At 42.7% G+C, this 21,674-nt stretch overlaps 1 protein-coding gene across 1 annotated transcript; it reads right to left on the minus strand.

Annotated features, from left to right (window-relative positions):
• Positions 1-2,368: 2,368 nt before the first annotated feature.
• Positions 2,369-20,898, minus strand: snx27a (sorting nexin 27a). The gene is made up of 13 exons (XM_056297908.1): positions 20,443-20,898; positions 16,477-16,708; positions 15,885-16,077; positions 14,791-14,855; positions 14,273-14,377; positions 13,989-14,067; positions 13,600-13,763; positions 11,028-11,117; positions 9,800-9,949; positions 9,300-9,428; positions 7,519-7,578; positions 7,270-7,318; positions 2,369-6,173 (listed from the first exon to the last, which is right to left on the minus strand). The coding sequence occupies exons 1-13, from the start codon at positions 20,751-20,753 to the stop codon at positions 6,103-6,105; spliced, it is 1,698 nt and encodes a 565-aa protein (XP_056153883.1). The 5' UTR covers positions 20,754-20,898; the 3' UTR covers positions 2,369-6,102.
• Positions 20,899-21,674: the final 776 nt, after the last annotated feature.

Below are 21,674 nucleotides of genomic sequence, written 5' to 3' on the forward strand. Positions count from 1 at the left end.
GCTATAAACAAACAAGAGCAGCACAGCAACAACACAAGTCTGTCACAGTGTGTGCCCAGGCTATTTCAGGCAGTGACAGACAAGGGCCCGAAACTCCTCCCAAAGCGTGTTTTCTTGCAGAGTGGTTGTCTGTATCTGCAGCCAGAGGGAGGGGGGAGGGGGTGAGAGGGGGGGTGGGAGTCATGCGCTATGGTCAGTGCTCTGCGAATGGTGGCAGTCTCAATGAGGGCTGTGAGGATCGGAGTGGGGGAGACCAATTATTTTAGAAGATATGCTAGTGATTTTTCAGCTTGTTTCTTCTGGTAAGGGCGAGCATAGTGAAATAGCAGGTGGCACAGTAAAGGAAGGGGTTCAATAAGAAGAAGAAAGAGAGAAAGAAAGAAAGAAAGAAAGAGAAAGAAAGCCACGTTATTTTGTCATTGTATTCTGACACATCCACCCATTATATCGAAGCCGCTTGTCCGAATCTTACAATGAATTTGTTCTCTGCATTTAACCCATCCTGTTGTATAGCAGCAGTGGGCAGCTGCAGCACCCGGGGACCAACTCCAGTTCTGCCTTTCCATTGCCTTGCTCAGGGGCACAGACAGTAGTATCGACCCTAACATGCAAAGCCGGCCCAATGCTTTATGGGCCCTAAGCAGAATTTGATTGCCCCCCCCCCCAAGCTAAACGCACCTCCCACCACCGACAATATTATGGCCATGCTTGATCGTTACCATACCATTGTCATGACTTACAGCTGTGCTGGAAAGTCTTAAAATAAACCAGCAGACAATGCATTTACTGAACAAGTTAATTATTTTAATTGATTTTGAACTGTGCAAAAGTGCAGAACAGGAACAAAGAAATAAATCACTTTCTTACTTAAAATGCAAATGCAAAAACAGACAACATTAAATAAGTTAAATAGAAACTTAAATAATGGCATTCAGTGAACAGGGAACTTCTAACATCTAACAATATAACAATAAAGATTAAAGAACATGTAGATGAATTAAAAACTTTTTGGAAAACTATGGTGGTTCAAAGGTGTCCTAATGGTTCAGAAAATATCCCAATGATTAAACCAGCAGCATTAATTTGTCAGTCTGTTAACAACATCATATCAAAATATTTAGTTTTTGTTTTTTGGTGATTACTACTGATATGATATATCACACACACAAAATTATATATATTTATCAACCTGTCGTTCTTGACATTTCAAGCGCTCTTGGGGTTGGCGCGGGGGCCCTAAGCGACCACTCAGTTGGCTTATGCCTTGGGCCGGCTCTGCTAACATGCATGTCTTTTTGATGGTGGGAGGAAACCGGAGCACCTGGAGGAAACCCACACAGACTTGGGGAGAACATGGAAACTCAACACAGAAAGGACCTGGGACGGCCTGGGGTTCGAACCCAGGACCTTCTCGCTGTGAGGCAGCAGCGCCAACCACTGGGCCACCGTGCCGCCCATACTTCAGTACAGAAGTAGCAGGAAGTGAGGTTTGACTGAGAGAGCTCTAAGTTTGCGGATGGCAGAAGAGTCTTTGTTGGGAGTGTTTATGGATGTCTGTGATGTGGCGCTCAAAGCTCAGTTTAATGTCCGGGATGATGCCGAGGTACTTATAGCTTGCCACCATCTCCACTGGCTGGCCATTGATGGAAGTGGGGCAATGATGGGTGGTGAGTTTATTGCAGGTGTCAAAGATGAGCTCCTTCGTCTTGGTGATGTTGAGGAGGAGGTGACCGTATGTGCACCACTGGATAAAGTGGGCAACGGATTGTTGGTGGGCTGTGACCTTTACCATCAGTGGCTTGTGAACTGCATTTGCATAGATGTTTCCCACACATGTATAATGGCACACACTCGTGCACCCGCCCTCTCCTCAACGATAAAGGCATTATCCCAAAGCGAGAGAGTAGATGAGAAATGATGGATTGACTCAGAAAATAAGCGTATGAATGAGATGCCATCACCTCACTTGGCAGCCAAACTCTACTAAACCATATCCCTGAATAGACCAATGAATTCATCATGGCGAATACTTTTTTCTTTTTGCCAAGGTCTTTCCATTTTAAGAGCATTAAAAACGTGTGAATAATTTGATTTTCACCTTATGAACCGTGCTATGCGTAATGCTTCATCGCTACAAGCCTTTGGAAGAGTATCATCCTGACCTGTCTGGTCTGGGCGGACAAATGCAGGATCAATACATTGATACGCACCGGCTCAGTGCTTTATCAATATGACAGCTGCTGACAAGTTCTGAGGGAAGAGCAATCCAGTGGACTGTGTTCACATTTCCGTTTCATGACTAAGCGTGAATAAACGAGTTTCCACGCAACGATGAAAACAGTGACAAGTCAAACAGCACTTTTTTTTTCAATATATAACTTTATTTAAAATAATGTTACAATTTATTACTCTACATGACACTTTCAAACCTTTTTTTTTTCATTTTTTTTTACATTGGTTAGTAAACCTTCATTTAATTTTCAGATATAAAACTCTCCATTTCGTAGTTCTGTATCAGCTGTTAATTTAGACTGCTGAGTAAATGCGACACTGATTCTCTTCGTCTCCATGAGCACTTGGCTCATCCTCCCTCACAACCTGACCGCACAAAATGAATGACTCCACGATCGCTCTAGTACACTTCACTATGACTTCCCCTATCTTTACAATGTCTGCTGAAATAAATTAAAAATTTCAGTTGGGAGAAATAAGAGTGCATCTTACCCAAAGGATAAAAAATTTTTTTAACAATAATTTACAAGTTATGCTGAAGACAAAGACAAACAAGGCTTAGGGTTTTTTTTTTTTTTAGTAAGTGTCACTTGCCATGGAAAAGCCCTCCGCTGCCAAGCATGGAATAGAAAGGAAATATATATCTACACAAAAGGCTAACACTTACAAAACAGCACTTGTAGCCATCGTCCATGTTAGTCATGTGTGACGCATCAGCTCAAATGGGAAAGCCTGTCGCTAATGCCCTTGAAGTCGGGTGTGCGTTCAAGAAGTCAACCAATACTAAGGTCTACACGAAAGCGGAGATGCTGAGATGAATGCGTTCGCAGTGTCGAGCTGCTCTCGGAAGTAAGGCCGACTGACTGGCCTCATTTAACGCCACGTAATAAGCTGAAATGGGGGGATCCTTGTGAAATGCATTCTCTTCTGAAAACATTTGCTCATAAACGTCCATTACAACACAGAGTGCGACAAAATAAGCGTGGGTGGACAGCGGCGTTTACCCTGAACAAACACACCAGCAACACAATGTTGTGATACAGCCCTGTCATCCAACTCCTGTCACTGTGCCAATACCGCCACGGTGACTGAAACAGTCCACATATGACATGTCAACAGCCGAGTGCAAGTTACTACAACGACAGTGAGCTCAGAAGATGACGTTGGGGACATCTTGCACTTATTCAGTGTTACTAACCACAGAGACAAGAAACAAATGAGAACCAGCAAAACAAACACAGGGATAATTATAGGCCAAGTGGAAAGACGAGGGAACAGACACTGGACCGGGCATGCTCAGTACAAATGGTGCTGCCACGGCAACCACATCTCGTGATTATGGATGGGAGAACAACCGGGAGAGCAGAAGGGATGTTAGCCATACCCCCCCCCCTCCGAAAAAAAAACCTCTCCGTCTCAATACATAGGATACAAAAAAAAAAAAAGGTTTCATGGTCTAACACCTCTCATTCTTATACCATCCATCTCCAAATTGGCTATTACCTTGGCTGTCAGAATAACCAGTGGGCTCTCCAACTTCACGTTCTCAGCAGTTCTTTCACAAATCTGTTAACCACGGTGTCTGACACAGGCAACATCCAAGCCAAAATATGGTATGCAGCACTTCCCACTACCCAAGGCCTTTTCTCAGAGAAAAAGTCAAACAACCAAATATGAACTGTTATACTTTTGTAGATTATCTCCATGCCCCCTCCTCCACCACAGGGGGAAACTTGAGTACAGAAAAGCAGGAAGGAAGGACAAGGGTGTGTGTGTGTGCACACAAGAGAGCATGCGAGAGGCCGTGAGTGTTTGCTAGGGAAAGGGAAATGTCTCCAATTTATCTCCACTAACTCAGGCCATCTTCATGGTCATTACAACATAGAGCCCTGTCTTCATCCCCTGGCTCTCACACTGACAGGTTTATCCGACACACCCGCTTCCCTGTCTAACACCCCATCAGTAATGTGGAGAGTAAACACAATAGATACACACATATACACACACACACATATATATAATATATATACACACACACACATGCCAAAGTTGTTATGGTTGACTCAAATAAATATAACTATAATCTTAGTGATGGAAAGGAAAAAAAACTTACTGAAATGAAACCAAAAGTATACCACAATAAGTATACCAACTGTACAGACATAAAAAAACTGTGCATCTGAAGATACTGAAACTCAAAATCAATATGAATCTAATTTATTATGCTTTTTTCCATCACTGCCAGAATGAAAGAAGAGAGAATCATTTAAAATTAACTAGTATAATTACCCATTGTGGGACTGATAAAAGTACAACTGAATCAAACTGAGCATTCAAAACATTTACGCGCACACACACGTCCAACCAGAGACACACACTGACGTACAGCTAATACTGTGACCACTGAGGTGCAGTGAGAGAAGAAGGTGCTTACTTGCATTGCTACCTATTCTGTATTATGCAGTCACGGTTGCACAAGTTAACACACTGTCCACTTTCAACACGGCACACACTATCTGTCCTCCTGACACCATTAATGGACAAGCTGCGGAGGAGTGGTACTAAGTGCATGAGTTACAGAGCCCAGGGGAGCACTGTCCATAGAGCTAACAGAGCTCTCCATCTTAGCGCAATACTGACTGGGGTCTCTACTGCTCTCTGCTGTCTGCCCTAAAAACTGCAGCTCCTTATATGATCAATATGTCTTGTCCTCAATTTCTTGTCGGACGAATGGCCTGTATTGAACCTTTTAATGTTTTAGGGACAAAAGTGGCTTGCCCAAAATAACATTTTTTTTTGCACATGGGGTTTTTCATGTACGAGACGCTGGTGAATGACAAGTCTCCAAAAGGAATGCAGTTTCCTCTCAACTTCTGAGTTTCGCTGAATCACCACAATAAAACACTTAGAAGGGGGATAAATGTCCAAACTGCTGGTGGGTACCAACAGACATCTTTCTACACTACCGTAAGTTAGATTAGTGAGACAGAGGGGAAAATGGAGATTAAATTGAGCTGCTGAATGCAATTCAGTCAGTCAGTTCTGATAGATCAAGAAAACAAGTTCTATTAACTCTTATATCAATCTCTAAGTAAAGATAATTAAGATTTTAAACAAAGCCATGATTTTTAAACACACAGTCCCCCTCATAGGTAATTCACTCTTTAGCCAAAAAACAAAACAAAACAACATAAACCTTTCTGTTAATGTCCAGCATCACTGTATAGCGGGGTTTCGCTTTATTTCCTTATTACTATCTGTGAATGTAGTGTATCCTCCTTTTTCCTGTTTCTCTCCCTCCCTGATTTGCTCCTCTCCAGCATTTCATTTAAGTTCTGTAGACCAGAGGCACATTGAAGCGTTTCGACCGTTCCAGTCATGTCGCTGAACTGGCTGTCAAAATCCGGTCGCGGATATCGGCTCCCTCACCACATGACCTTTCCTTGGCTGGATGCATTGTCAAGGGGCTCCCATCGTTCCAAACGGTGTTGCCTTGCTGCTGTGGACACTGCCCGATCACCTGCTGTAACTTTTATATCTCATTATTAACCACTGGGGTCGCAGATTTCATTTTAATGTCCCACCCCCGTATCTGAGGGGTAATACATGGAGGAAAATAGTAGAGATGCTATGGACATCTAGTAAATGACATGAAAGTTTGCTTTTGTTTATTTTCCTTCATTGCTTGTCCTGCTGTGTGTATCCCTGGGTTTGATATATGCGAGTTGTTTTCCCAAATTGGTCACTTCCAGTTTGTCATGGGGGCATGGAGTGCCTCAGTCAGTCACTCAGTTCTGGGTTTGTCAATGGGCGCTGTGGCTGTGATGGCGTGAGCGGATCGATTCTTGTTCGGATGGTGACTTGAGGTTTTTAGGAGGTTGCAATCTCGCCCCCTAGGTGGCGCCACCCTTTCTGCTGTGTCTCCAGAGGAGGAAGGTAATCTGAAACACAGGGATATGGTTACGAGTTTGAAGCTGAATCAACTGCTTTATTATGAAAGCGTATCCACAACAAACAGCATGTTGTTGAAAAAGCACATCTCAAACTGAGTCAATATACATATGTAGAGTCTTGTCCACTGTACATAGTATTTTTTACTGTACTGTGGCATTGTTGAAAGGCTCTGCACACTAAGTTGTCATTCTGACTTTTAACCAATGTCTCTATGACAAATTCATGTTGAACCTTCAGCGCTACAGCTCTCAACTAACGTAATTCTCTGCTATGCATCATGTCAGTACTGTTCTTATGACTTCCAAGGTCGTCCTTGCATTGATTCTGATGCTTTGTGATTGTTAGTTCACATGTACTCGTTGCTCTCCTGAGGTCCCACGTGGAGTGTAAATACCTCTAAACTGTTCTCTACTACTGTGTGAGTCTTGCAAGGATGTCTGCAAAAGAGTCTTAGTCATGTACATACACCTATTCATGTCTTCTCCCAGATACCATCACAGTTGGCCATGGGAGATAATTAACTCTGTCCCGTTTTATTTTTTGCATACTGCGAGTGTGGGGCACAGAGTCTAACAGAAGCAAACTTTTCACTTACCTTGTTATTTTCCTTTGACTTTGCTCCGTAATAAACAATATGTAAGGTCAAGCAAAAGCTGTGACGACAATAAACTAATCCACGTGAAAGCAGCGTGTAAACAGAGACATTTCACTGTCATCAGCTCCAGGTTACTTATGAACTAGCAAGGCAGTAGGAGGCAGTTAACAAGGGCAATCTTCCCCAATTTCCCCTCATATTGGGAGTTTTGGGCAGTGATGGGATAATGTTAGGCTATCATCACTCCATCTGACGGCAAATTTCATTCTAATATAATAAACCTTTTAGTGTGTATGCTTTTACCCAAAGTGCAATGTGGAGGGGCTTTGACTGAATGTATTTTTTTTCTGACTGGAGTGTCCCAGGTAGATATTTTACACCCCCCCCCCCCCACACACACACACACACACAAAGTTGGAGTTCTGGTGCTTCACATCTTATTATACGCTTTAAAAGACCAAAAATATATATTCGTTAATATTACCTACCATTGTTACTGCAGTTCTTGTTGTCTTTATCAGATGCCTCTTCTTCGACCTGATATAAGGCAAGAGATAAACGAGAAATTAATTTTGAAATCATAAATCATTATTAAAACCCATATAGCTAGAAGATAAGGGGGGGGGGGGGAGTCAGCCCGAAAAAGCTGCTCAACTTGGTGTGTCTCATTGAGCGTTTCAGACTTGGCATGAAGTCACGTACTTGCAAGAATGGAAAAGGAAAGGTGTGGTCTGTACCTGTTTCCTCCATTTCAGCTCGCAAAAGACCCGCTCGAAGCACTCATGCATGTAGTTAAACTGGGGAAGAAACACAGAAAACCCACTCAGCACATGTTTTGCAAACCAAGGGGACACACCACTAACAACAACGGGCAATGATTAGCCTGTTAGCTTTGCTTCCTCTGGGATGCACAATATGTAAGTCAGCTTATCGGTATTGGCCAATAATTGCTAAAAAATTTGTTATTATATAAGGGCAGATATCAAAAGTATGCCAGATATGTTGCACCAATATGATGACGCATTAATTACGTACTAATGGCGAACACAGGTTTGATGGAAAGATGGGCTACACTACAGCCTACAAAGAAATGGAGGCTGTTTTGATATTTCCAAAAACTAGTTTTCTCTTGAAAATACAACAGATATGTTTACATGCACACCAATACGCCAATCTCATCCTGATTACAGTCATACTGCAATTATTTAAATGGTCATGTGAACACCTTTACCTGATTTCTAAAATCGGGGTAAGGTCTTAATCGACGTATTAAAAACCTGTTTAAGACCCCTGGTTGTATGCCCAGTTGTGATGCTTGTGACCATTTCTTTCAGCCTACTGAAACTGCACGTCAGGGGGAAGTTGCACATCCTAGGTGACAACAAACATGATTGCCATGGCCCACACCAGCCATATCTACTGGGTGAGCAGCTTGAATTGGGATAAATGGGCTACCATTTTTGGTCCATCATCCAGAGTTTTATACATCCATGGTTGCCAGAGAAGTGCAGAGACTGTTTCGGCCTCCCGGTGAAAAAAACCCAAACACACAAGCTGATGATGATTTCATCTACCTTCAGTTGTTATAAATACTAGAATGAATGCTGTTGTCTGTTGCTGTTGTTAGGAATGCAGTGCACAACACTGAAGGGTGGAGAAATCAAGAGGAGCAAAAAATGTGTTGTTTCCCTGAAGCACATGCTATTAGGCTATGCAAAGTCTCATGTTAACACAGCTATTAGAGTAATCGCATAATCAATATACATCTGCGCACAATAATTGAAATAAGGCACAAAATGATAACTTCTAATAGTCTGATTTCTGGTGTACATGTAAATGTACTCAGTGTGATAATCAGCATTTTACAGGGAAGCTTTAAGGAGCGACCTGTGGGAGAACAAATGCAAGTGCAAAGATGCATGAAAATGTTAAGCCAAAACAAATGGTACATTTATTCTCCATTTAAGATGAAGAAATTAGTGCTAATCTCCTTTAGTGAATGCAGACATTTGGAGACATGGTAGGGTTTAGTAATAAATAAGGACAGGTACTAATAAAGTAATGTTTCTTAGGTGTCTGCAACTGCAGCAAGCATTATGGTTACATTACAATAATAGGCAACCTCCACTGGTGGAAACTAAGACACATGGTGGTATTTCAATGAAAAAAAAAATGTTGGTTTTGGCTATGAACAGTGGGTAGCATCCTTTATTGGCAAAGATTTCAATACTGTGAATCCTCAGTTTCTCCCATTTCCTGCCTTAATAACATCTGACTCAGCTGACCTTAAGAGGTCACATCTGTTGAAGCACACTGATTCGATGAGAATTTCACAACAACCACCAATTCCACATTTTTTTGTCTTGACATTTCAAACAAACATGTCAGACAAGCTAAAACACACAAAAAAGAAAACATGCTGAATATAAAGTTAAAAAAAGAGAGAAAGAAGAACTCATGTCGTTTCTGACAGTATCACACAAATCTTGTGCATGTTTTGAGATGGATGCTAACTCACATATGGGGTGAAGATCTTGACCCAGCGAGGTTTCTTCTCTCCCCTGGTGTACTCGAAGCAGAAGGCCATGCCCTCCTCGTCTGTGTCCCAGCGTTGCATCTCTCCCCACTCAAAAGCTATCACCTGATTCTGAGGGGGGTAGGGGAGAAGATAGGTGTGCTTTGTCCTACGTGTTTCTGAGTGTACTGATTATCTATCACTTAATGCATGCATACATGTGTGCATGCACACAAAACACACTGTACACCTTCTACAAGCATCCCTTGCCTACACTTGTACCACCCATCTCTCACCTTGAGCACTCTGTCCCTCTCAAACAAACATACATTCACAAACATACGCACAAGACAGGAGGCTGTCCTCAATGCAAGTTTGCAGTTTAAAGTCCTAGTCCAGACAATTCCTCATTCCCCCCTTTCTCAACCTGCTCAGCTAACAAATAACACACAACATTTTGCATGTTCTTTTATGTGTACAAGTGTGCACACACAAACACACACCTCCAGCGTGCCATCCTCAGTGCACGCATGCAACTTGAAGTGATGGATGCTGATGGCCGTGATCACATGACCCTTCCTCCTGGAGTCGCAGGAGCAGTGTGGGAACATCACCTCATTGTAGCCCTCACATGATCGTAGCAGACTCAGGTACTAGGAGACAATGGAAGTGTACATTAATACACATGAGAATTCATATCTGCAGAATGTTACAAATTCAATGTACCACGAATGCCTTTATTTTACATATTGCACAAGAACACAACCACAGCAGCAATAGACAACTTTTTTTGCTTTAACTTATCATTATGAAGTAAATGTTGATTAGACAGTGTAATGGCTATAAGATAATGACACCATCGGCATTTAGGATAGGATAGCGCTTTTGTTTCCCCCAGTCACTATTGGTAGCTATCCCCAATAACGGAAATGGTGGACCGTGAAACAACCGAAGTGACAGTGGAAACTCTACCTGGCAAGAGAAAACAAACCCTGTTGACGGAGAAGGCAAAGAGGGAGGGGGATAGAAACACAGCTAAAACAAGAGTGAACCTTGGATGGGCATTTACTATATGGAGAGAGCTCCCGTGTTGTATCAAATTCAGCTTCCCTATTGAGATCAATTTCTCCCAAGCCAGATGAAAGTGTTCGCATGGAAACAGGTTAGCTATCAGTTACAATTAAGTTAAGGTAGGCATTAGGTTAAGCTTAGGTTAGGTTAAGGTTGTGGTTAGGTTAAGGTTAATTAAGCGTCCTGGTGTTGTATTGAACTCTGGCTAGGGGGAAACAGATTTCGATACAACACCGGGGACTTGAGAGGGTTCCAAACCGACATTCAGATGGCATTCCTTCTACTGGATCAGTTAAGTAACACAATCTGCCTACTTATTAAAACTACCGGATGTTTACCCTGCCTTTATCATAGCACTGAAATCAGGGTTTCTAGTTCAAATTGGGATTCTTACGGTTATTTCTTGCTTTGGACAGTAGCCAGGCTGCTAATAAATGGAAAATGATCTGGTTGTCTTTGTGACAGCGGCGCAAAGAATAATACCACGTGGAAATGCTGGGGGGGGGGGGGGGTTGAAAGTTGTCTACTGCCGCTTAACCAATTTCTTGAGTATTTTATCCGATTTATTTGGTAGTTTATAGGTGATGGCTTTGGTAGGGTGGCAAATGGTGCTGTCATTCCAATTCCGTCCCTGAACAAAGAGTGGACTGTGGGACTGACCATGGTCATCTTGCGCTGCTCTGCCAGCTTCTGCAGCTGGTAGGATTTGTCCTCTGTTTTTATGAATCCCTTCTTCACATCATCCAGTGCCTGGGTCATGCAAAGCAGAGAGAGAGAGGGGGGGGGGGGGGGGAAGAGAGAAAATGAGTTAAAGAAAACAGAAAGAAAATGAGTATGTCTGTGTGAGAGGTGTGGCTGGTATATGTACGCATTAAACCAATATCGTGCATTTCTCCCCACTGCTAATAATGGTAAGAGTTCTATACTAAACTTTGTATCAATCCAATCAATCTCTTTGTACTCATTTAAACTGTAGGATGTCAATGTGAAAAAGGGGAGATTACAATAATTAATTTTCATCAATAAGTCCAACAGAAAGATGTTCCTAGGAGAACTAGTTTTGCTCTAATATAATGCTCTGGTTAGAGCGCTCTACTTTTATGGTGTTCCAACTTGGATAGACAGCCTTCCTTAAGAGGCTAAAAACAAGGTTAACAAGATTGAGACAGAGTAGGATTAAGAAGAAAATATACACTACGGCCAACTTTCCATCAGGTATATTTTAGGAATGACTATCCAAGTGTTTTCCATCTGCAGTTTGACACTACTAGGATTTAATTCTTTTTGATGTTGAATACTGTAGATATAATTTATAATATTGTGTGTTAGTTTGATTTTTGTGTCATTTTTAAAATGGCTGAAGGATAACTGAACTATTTAACACAATCTAGTTGAGATTTTGCGTAAATGAGGAAGAAAATCTGGCACATACATCCGATTCCTCTAAGAATATAGACATTTAACCTCAGAGTAGTAGAATAATATTAAAACTCAAAAGGCCAGCAGCACATGACAGTAAAAACGTTCTTTGTGTGTTGCGAACAATTCTTCTATCACATTGACCAGCTAGTTAAAGTAACATGCATACACTGAGCCCGATGAGTGCGTCTGCATATTGGACCAGCAAAAATGTCATTAGTCAGAATTCCATGACTGTTTTCTTTCATGGCAAAGCACTTCCTTCACTTATGATTTTCAAAAGTACTTTGCAAGTTTGAGTCTTTTTTTCCTTGATTTTGGGGTGCGTTTTTGGGACTTTGAAATGGGAAAGTACAAAAGAAAGGTTTTACGATTTATTGACGTATTACAGGGGTTTCTGACTGGAAAAAGAGGAATTAAAAAAAACTGTGTGGATATACAACTCTGAGGTATCTATAGCCTTGCATAACCAGATCTATATCCACGCTAAGTTTTAACACTGCCAGTGCAGAGGAAGTCTGGCAGAAACCATTATCATTCTGGAAGAGGTGAAAAAAAATATGCTTGGTTGTTTCTATTTTTTAAACCAATCAGAATTGTCAAGTTAAACTGTGCTATGCTCAAAAGTGTCCTTGCAAAACAGTGTGAGAAGGAAATGCCATCGTGGATCCTTTTGCCCATGGAACGAGCAAGCCCTGGCATATGGATCAATTACCTAAAAAAGATCACTCCATCCAAAACAATGGACAATGTATGTCGATTTTTGGTCAATAAGGCTTCTTTGTTTGTTTGTTCTGGGGGTTTTTTTGCCCCCCCCCCTTCTCCCCAATTGCACCCGTCCAATTATCCCACTCTTCCAAGCCATATCGGTCACTGCTCCACCCCCTCTCTGCTGACAGGGGAGGGCCGCAGGTTACCACATGCCTCCTTCGATACATATGGCGTCGCAAGCAGCTTCTTTTCTCCTGACAGTGAGGAGTTTCACCAGGGGGACGTAGTGCGTGGGAGGATCACGCTATTCCCCCCATTGCCCCCTCCCCCCTGAACGGGCACCCCGACCAACCAGAGGTGCTAGTGCAGTGACCCGGACACAAATCTGCATTCAGCTTCCCACCCGCAGACACGGGCAAAAGTGTCTGTAGTGATGCCCGACCAAGTCAGAAGTAACACGGGGATTCGACCCGGCGATCCCCGTTTTCTTTGTTTGTTTGACAGAATTTCTTATGATTTATCTATGTACATGTGCATTATTTTGTAACACTGTTAAAATAAGGGCCGAATGTATAAATTAAAAAAAGAAAAAGAAATAACAATGTATACGATAACAGTTACACAGAAAAAAAACATAATTTGACAATCTGCGTCCGAGAGTTAAAGCCTGATTACACATTAGCTTTGCAAAAACTCACTAGACTTGTTTTTTTTTTTTAAGATGATTTATTAGCTGTTAACAGCCAGCAAACAAGCTGACTGTTATCCCTTTTAGATCATACATTATCCAAACATAGATTTGAAAATCTTTTAAGAATCCACCGAATTAACAAAGCAGACCTGCCATTGCAAAATCCAAATCCTTCCTGAAGTTTCCCCTGATGGCAATGTAGTTTGCTAGCTCGAGTGCTTTTTGTTGTTATTGTTCATAAAATGGAGACTTTGAAGACAGCAACACATGGACGACAGAAGGAAGTAAAATACAGACTAAAATAGTAGACACCGATGGGAAGCTTATTCCAGCCATCCACATCCAGTGAGTCAGACAAAGGTATCCATGATATTGATATAAAATATACCCCATTTTTATCCTGATTACTACCTGGTGGAAGCAGTAGTGGAGGGCCAGCGGGTTGTCTCTGAGCAGGTCCTCCTCCTGGGGGCTAAACAGCCATTTACGGAGAGCCAGGCAGGTTCCTGGCACTGCCGATGTGTAGTTCTGCACATACAGCTTGTGGGGGAATTCGTTAGGTGCCAGTTTCCGCACTGGTAAACAGGGAGGTGATGAGAATGAGAGAGAGGAAGAGCCTGAGAGATGCCAGCTTAATTATTGACTTTATTTGAAATGATTCACTGTGTACCAGTGACCTGCGCTTCTCGATAATAGACGCACATGCGACCATAGCTCGAATTCCATTAACAAGACACTGATGACGTGACAGAGGTTCAACGAAGCGTGTACAAGTGGAAAAAAACATATACAATTTTTACCAAAGGAATGGTTGATGACCTCAAAAAGGGCAAAGTAGCTGGCCATGATACTGTCCATTCCAACCTTAATCACTAAAGCCTAAGGGAGGAGAAACAAGAAAGGTTAGATATTAGGTTTGCTATGATAAAAATGTGGATTGGGGAAGAAAGATGTTAGGAAACTGTAATGCATTATTTAAATATTCTCTTTAAATTTTAGTCTGGCGATGGTTCATTATTTTACTTGTCTTTTACTTTTGCAAAAGAATTAGGAATGCAGGCCCTGTATTTGTAACGTGGTATACCTGGTAGACTTGATCCGTAGTGCTGTTCTTGCGAATTCTGACAGAGATGGTGGTCTTGTCTGGCAAGGCTATCCGCAGCTCAACATCTGTCACACCATTATAGTTCTGAACAGCAATGACACAGTAAGAACAGTTGTACACCATGTATATAAAAGCAACTTTGTGAGCGAGACAGAGAGAAAAGAAAGAAGGCAGAGAGAAAGTGAGAAAGAGAGCGATTCAATGTATACGTGCGCATGCATGTACACGGAGTAGATTTTCTAGAACTCAGACGAGACAGTTATAGCAGATACAACAAATCCCACGATGTTGTGGACCATAAATTTGTTTTTTATTTAATAGGGAAAAGTGTTTCAGACAAATTCTTTAAACTACTATGATTAGCGTGTGAAAAAGATCATGCTGAGTGAATGCTTGCAAGTGAACACACGGCAATTGTACAGCAACAGAGAAAACAAGTCAAGCTTGTGCAGCCCTTTGATAAACAGATGCAACCACATGCACAGATGACAGCGTACCTCATCCGATTCTGAGAGGAACTCCTGCATGATGTCGCTTTCTCCAATCACCCGCACTGAGCACACTGGACAGAAAGAGTGAGACAGAGAAGTGAAAGACAGATTAAGAGAAGTAACAGGGGTCAACATGTGGCAAATCAACAACGCTGAGAGAAAAGCAAGCAAAATGTTTTGTCTTTATGCTCTGTGGTCATATGCGGTCTCCACAGGTTGAGCTGTTGAGGTTCGACAAGACATGCAGGTATTCCAGACAGCCTGATACATTCCACAGTTATTACCATTTATGAGAAACTTCTTCCTCCTCTCTCTGAATTGCAACATGACACATGTGCTCTCTCACTTCTTCAAACTGAGATTTATGTGCCTCTCTTCATCACGTGAAATGCATATTGCATGCTATGCAGGAAAACTGGTGCTTAACCTCTCTGTTTAAATGTTTTTCAAAGGAATGACTTGTGTCTATGTATTCTTTCTTTTTAACGTTGAACTGGTAAGGAGTGCTCTAATTTGTAACATAACAGTAGCAGATTTTTAAGAGGTTTAATGGGTTTAAGTGCCTGGGTTTCATTGGCATTTAAGATGTTTGTTAGACTCTGCCATGAAAGTCAATTATCTAATCTTCACTAATTTCTAACTGAACTGCTATAACAAACCTCTAATATGCATCCTATCTCCTCTTGTACCAATTATGGAAATGTGAATATCTTGAACATTTGGCTAACACATCTGTCCCGCATATTTGATCTATGATCCGCGTTATTTGATTTGGCAAAAGTTTTACGCTGGATGCCCTTTCTGACGCAATTCTCCCCCATTTATCCGGGCTTGGGACCGGCACAAAGAATGCACTGGCTTGTGCATCCCCAGTGGCTGGGTCCTCTGTCCCAATTTTCTTTTATCCTTTTTATTATCCTCCTATTCTGTTTTCTTTTCTACTATGCAACCCCCCCCCGCCCCCCATTCCCCCCAACCTGTGCCTTTCTCCAGACATGAAGTCTGTGGAGATTGAGCTGAAGGAACATTTTGTATTTAATTAAACAGGAAACTATTGGCTATGGGGCTAGCAGGCTGGTGAAACCTCAAATCCAGCCTACCTCTCTCCAAGTATTCCTCCAGACCCCTGCGTCGAGCATCCAGCTGCTGTTCAGAGAGGGAGAAAGGCCATTTGCCAGGCAGTTTGGGGAAGCTGTACGTTGAGAACTCCCTCTTAAGATTCTGGTGCAGGATGGCAAACTCCCGGTAGCGCTTGGAGCACAGCTGTCTACCTGACATGTACACGTTGTATACCTGTGGCCATGGATGCATTGACAGAGAAGAAGAGCCATTGGTATGACAACTAACAAGGAACAAAAAGTGTTCGATTGGGTGGGGTGGTGCAGTTAATGGTGTTGCAAGGTTGATTTTTATAGGATTTGGAGTTTGAACAAATGCAATCTATATGGCAATCTTAAGCCTGGAAAATATGTGTAAAAGTTAGAGGTGTTTCAGAATCTAGCATGTTAAAACATTCTTACAAAAAAATGAACTTTGCAAGAGAGGAACTGGAAGGGCTGCTGCCAACTGTCACTTCATACAATTAAATAAACAAATGTATTTATCTTAATCCTAACCCTATCTAACAAAAGGTAAATAGTAATAATCTGAAAGGAAATATAAAGTCAACTCTGTTGTCAGGCCAGTACTCACCACAAACCTCTCTGAGTGCTGCTCAACATGTTTGTAGGTGGGGATGGATATGGGCACTGCCTGCTTGTCGCCGTAATCATAGTTGGGGTGGACCAAGCCGTCCTCCCCTGTTTCCAAACCATCCGCTTCCTGGGGTGGTACAGACAACACGGCCAGAACCAGCTCCCTCTCCCCAGCTCGAATCAGGTCCACCACCTGCTTATGGGTAGCACCCTCAACACTCACCCCATTACTGGGGAGGGAGGGAGAGAAAGAGAGAGAGAGCCTTTCGTTTCATTATTTAATTCATAATTTGTTTGTTTTACAGATCCAAGTTACATGCCTTTGGGGAAAATCTCTGCATTTGTCTGTTTGAGCATGTGCTCCCCGATGTTTTGCCAGACAACTACTCATCTTCATCTGGCTATGCAACATACATTACCAAACAGTTGCACAGCATTGATCCAACTATGCCCCTCTGGGAGACTTCAAATTATGCTTTTTTTGGTGCCTGGCTTTAAGTACAGTGAGACAAAGCAGTATTCTGACTGGAATTTCACAGAGAAGCTGTGTATGTTGATCCCTCTCGATTGTACATTTTTAAGGTATTTTAACATTCAAAATCTTTTGACTGAATCCCTGGGGGATATGAAGATACCACTGATCTTTGATCTGTACATTTTTTAAGTTATATATAGATAATCGGTCTTTCGGACTTGGGCCGTTTCCAAGGGCAACGCGACGCCAGGCGCCATCTTCCAAGGATGAGAGGCATTGTTTACAAATTAGCTAGCACTTTAGCCATACATTAGCGTTACATTTGCCTTTACCCTTACCTCACTGAGATGTTTAAAGAAAGATACAAAGAAAAGGTGACATACAGGGACAAATTATGTCCCAATACCAAACGTTGTTATTTGACAAAACCGAATGCCCTAAACTTTGATCCCTACGAGCTGCCAACGAAAGAATGGAGCCACGACCGAGACAAGCTTTCGCCATTAACTTACATGGACATGGTAAATTACCTCATCTATGGTATTAGTACTTACACAATGGACCTGTTTAAATCATTTAAATCCCTCGAAGCACACAGGCAATTTACGAATGGATGGGTTCAAGATCTCCACAGCTTCATGCCAACAGGCTGTGACAACATTGTGATCTTCGCAAAGGTAAGAGCTAGCTTTATCTAAGTGCCTACATTGACTATCATAACAGGCTACTGCCTTAATCAAAACGATTGAATCAATTATCGGTCTTTTGGACTTGGGCCATTTCCAAGGGCAACGCGATGCCAGGCACCATCTTCCAAGGATCAGAGGCTTTGTGACATCACGACCGAAAGACCGATATTGCTAACATGCATCTATACCATGTGTGGCATGTAGTAAAGTGCAGTGTTTCTCCTACCATTGTGTTGGCAGGGTGGGGCACCCTACTAAGGTAACATGCCACCCTGCCAAAGGAAATGAACAAAATAAAAAATGTCAACAAACAAGTCATTTGCCACAGCACCTGCATATGGCACCTGTATCTTTGGGGAATACCCCGGCTGAAAATAAATCTTGGAGAAACACTAAAGTGGTCTTCTTTCGCCAACCATTGATAAACCTGACACTATGCTAGGTTTGCTGAGCAACTAGGCCAGTTATAATGTCTCTCTTTGGCCACAATAGGCTTGCATGCTGTGCTGCAAGATGCCTACACTCCTTAGCTCACTTATCTGGGGCCAGATGGCAGCAGCATCAGGTGTCTGTGTTAATCTTCCTCTTAGAACCAAGGGGACATGGGACGGAAGAGAGCAACGGCGACCAAGCATCTGCCATATGCCATGTTTCCATCATTATTTTTTCATTGATACCAGCAAAACCAAAGGCGAAAGTGTGAGTGAAACACAATTAAAACCACCAGTGGGGTGCCCCAGTGGCTCACCTGCTAGAGCGCGTACAACATATAAGGCTGAGTCCTTACCGCAGCGGCCTGGGTTCGAATTTGGCCCGGGCCTTTTGCTGCATGTCATCCCATCTCTCTCCCCTGCCTTTCCTGCCTCTCTCTGCTACTGCTATCAAATAAAGGTGGAAAATGTCAACAACAAAAAAAAAACCCCACCAGTGACAGGGTTAGTGCAACCAGTGTATGATGTGGACAGAAGACTATACTGGGACATTCCTTCAGTCCACTGAACTGAACACAAATTGTGTGTGTGTGTGTGTGTGTGTGAGAGTGTGAGCGCGTGCATGCATGTTGTGGGTGGGGGGAAAGGTGGAGATAAAGGGACAAGTAGTATCCCTGCTATGATCGCATCATCCTCTAATTAGCCAAATCAAAGGAGTACAGCCTGTGCCAGAATGCCATCCCAAATGCCAGTTGGCGACAAAGGAGGTCGATAGAATATCAATTAGGCTAGGGCAAAATTAAGAGACATCAATACTGCAGCCATATTAAGCTCCCACAAAACTGTCCCCTTTAAATTCACCAGCAAAAGCTACTATGAAACTATGATTATAATGTTACACACATTTCACCCAGTTTAATTCAGGATGTATCTCGAAACAAGCATTTTTACGCAAGCACCATGTTTCGAAAGTAATCAATATAGATGCTAATGATGATACTATCACCCATCAAGCTGGGATTTTCCGGTCAGCATAAAGTGAAGCTAAAATGCAGAAATGTGTGTCATATGGAACCTGATGAGGTTGCTGCTTAAGTTTCTTGCCCTCAGTCTTGCCTCAAGTTTTTTGAGAGACAACCATGTGTCACATGGAAATTACAAGTCAGGTCATATGACCTGAGAAGCCTAACAGTTTGGATGGAGAAATCATAGATCAGCTTGTAACTCTTTTTGGTGCCTCAGCAAGACAAATTTCATTTCCCTTTTCCCCTCTCCTTAATTTCAGATTTAGCCAATGTGTAACTAAGACAGTAACGACTATCTGTTCTCAGTTTAGTAGTAAAAAATAGTCCCCATGGGAAATTATTATGATTAGAAATGGACTATGGTCACTTTCCTTGTTAACCTTTATACCCAATAAAGCACGCAGTATCCACTTTGACTTCGCATAAGGTGAAACTGACGGGGGGGGGGGGGGGGAATCAGATTTCACAAGATTTACCATTCATCAATGTTCTAATACTACGAGTTTTCCACTCGATGCAAACCGAGTGAGGCATACTTTTTTTTAAAAATGTAAATGATAAACTTGCCAAGGATAACCTTAAACAACTGGAAGTATCAAAGCCACGGTCTTTTCCCTGGAGATTCTTGATCAAGAACGCCTTATCTTGCATTAGTGGCCTTGCTTGAACACAAAGAATATATTGCGTGCCTCGACTGATCTCTTCGGCTTCAGCAGCCAACTTCACCCAAACACACAGTGAAGGAAAAGAACATAAACAACGGACAACGCTGAAGTCCGTGCAGCACGCAAACTTAACCAGCACGCCCGACTTGCACTGACAAACTGTCACGGAGCCTTAAGGGCACATATTCACCGGCTCCGATTGGCTTTCAGTGGTTTCAAAACACAGATATAAACTATTTCATAGACGTTACGCCTCGTGTCAAGGCGACAGCCTAAAATGTAAATTAGGTTTTATTCGCTCCGTCGTGCCAAAACATCACTGCGCAAAAAGGGGTCAGCTGGAAAACACGTTAGCCCCCTAGCTGGCTAGAAGTAGCTAGCTAACACTAATCAGCATGCACAGCCCGTTAGTAACCAATTTACGCAACCTGATTGACGTCCGCTCACTGGTTATATTAACGTTAACTTGGCGTTAAACGAGATAGTTAACCAGCTGAACCAAATAACTTCCGAGCTATGTTTTAGCTGGCTAGTTTTTTGTTGTTATAACGGACGAATGGCGTTTTGTATTTTGAACAGATGACAAACGTGCTTAAAATGACCAAGTACACAGATACGGAGCCAAGCTACCTAGCTGCTCGGCGTAGGCTAACGCGAGCACAATGAAAGGACTACTTACACCTCTAGGATCCGGTCCCCCTTCGAGATGCCGGCACGGTCAGCTGCCCCCCCAGGCAAAACGGCGCTGACATGTTGAAGAGGTGCGTACAGTTCTCCGTTGATGCTTCGCAGTTGCCCCCCTTCGCTGACTTGGCCACGGACATTGAAACCGTAGCCCGATTCCGACTTGACAATCCTCACTACCCTCGGACCTGACGTCACCGTGGTTGCGCTCTGGCCCGCGGTTCCGACCGCCAAACCGACAGTGGGTCCATTACGAGGTACCGAAGGGAGAGTCGGGCGAGTTTCGTCTCCTTCTACATCCGCCATCTTCAACGTGGGCCCTGCCCCCCCTTCTCCTCCTCCTCCTCCTCTTCCTCGGGTCGGTGTCTTCCAGCAAATTCAAAACAACATACCAGCCCTGTTCTGTTCTCAGCTGCTCTCCCAGACCGACTCCGCGTTGTTGCACCGCCCTCCGGCGCGTCACGGGACAGTGACGCTCACGTAACGTTTCAAACCGCAGGCATCGCGGGAATATACGGGATTTATTTGCTCCTTGTTGAAACTGAAATGAGGGCACAGCAGAAATCTGGGATAATGACACTATTACAAATTTCAAAAGTATGTCAGAGTGAGCAGTAAAAGAGGTAAATGTAGGAAAGAAGATGTCATTTTTTTCTAGGTTGAGATCAGGACATACAGGACTCGATGCTACTACATACACAATGAAGGAGAACAATACATAAATGTGTGAACAATAATAAATGCGAAACTTGAAACTGCAAGGAAACGGTGGAACATATGCTGATATTAGCGCGGGAAGGGGGCCTGCCCCCCCTAGTGGTGGGCGCAGCCCCCCACCTCAGTAGTGGCAGGCGGAACGTCTTAGACCCAGAAGTATGCCTAACTTTTCCTAATGTAGAAATGCAAAAACATTTTTTTCATGCCGTAAACAATCATCAGCTGTCTGATGATTCTTATGGCATGAAACAGGCTTGTACTGTCTCATAAAGAATTTACTTGACTCACTGGATTATTTTGCTCCTTATTTGTTGAGCACTTTCCCTACCGTTGAGTGTTTCTTTTAACAAAGTTTGTATATATATATATATATATATATATATGTGTGTGTGTGTGTGTGTGTGTGTGTGTGTGTGTGTGTGTGTGCGTGTGTGTGTGTGTGTGTGTGTGTGTGTGTGTGTGTGTGTGTACAAGAGAGGCAATATTGAGATGGTTTGGACATGTGTGGAG

Source organism: Lampris incognitus, chromosome 18, assembly GCF_029633865.1.
Source record: "Lampris incognitus isolate fLamInc1 chromosome 18, fLamInc1.hap2, whole genome shotgun sequence".
In the NCBI taxonomy this organism is placed as follows: Eukaryota; Metazoa; Chordata; class Actinopteri; order Lampriformes; family Lampridae; genus Lampris; species Lampris incognitus.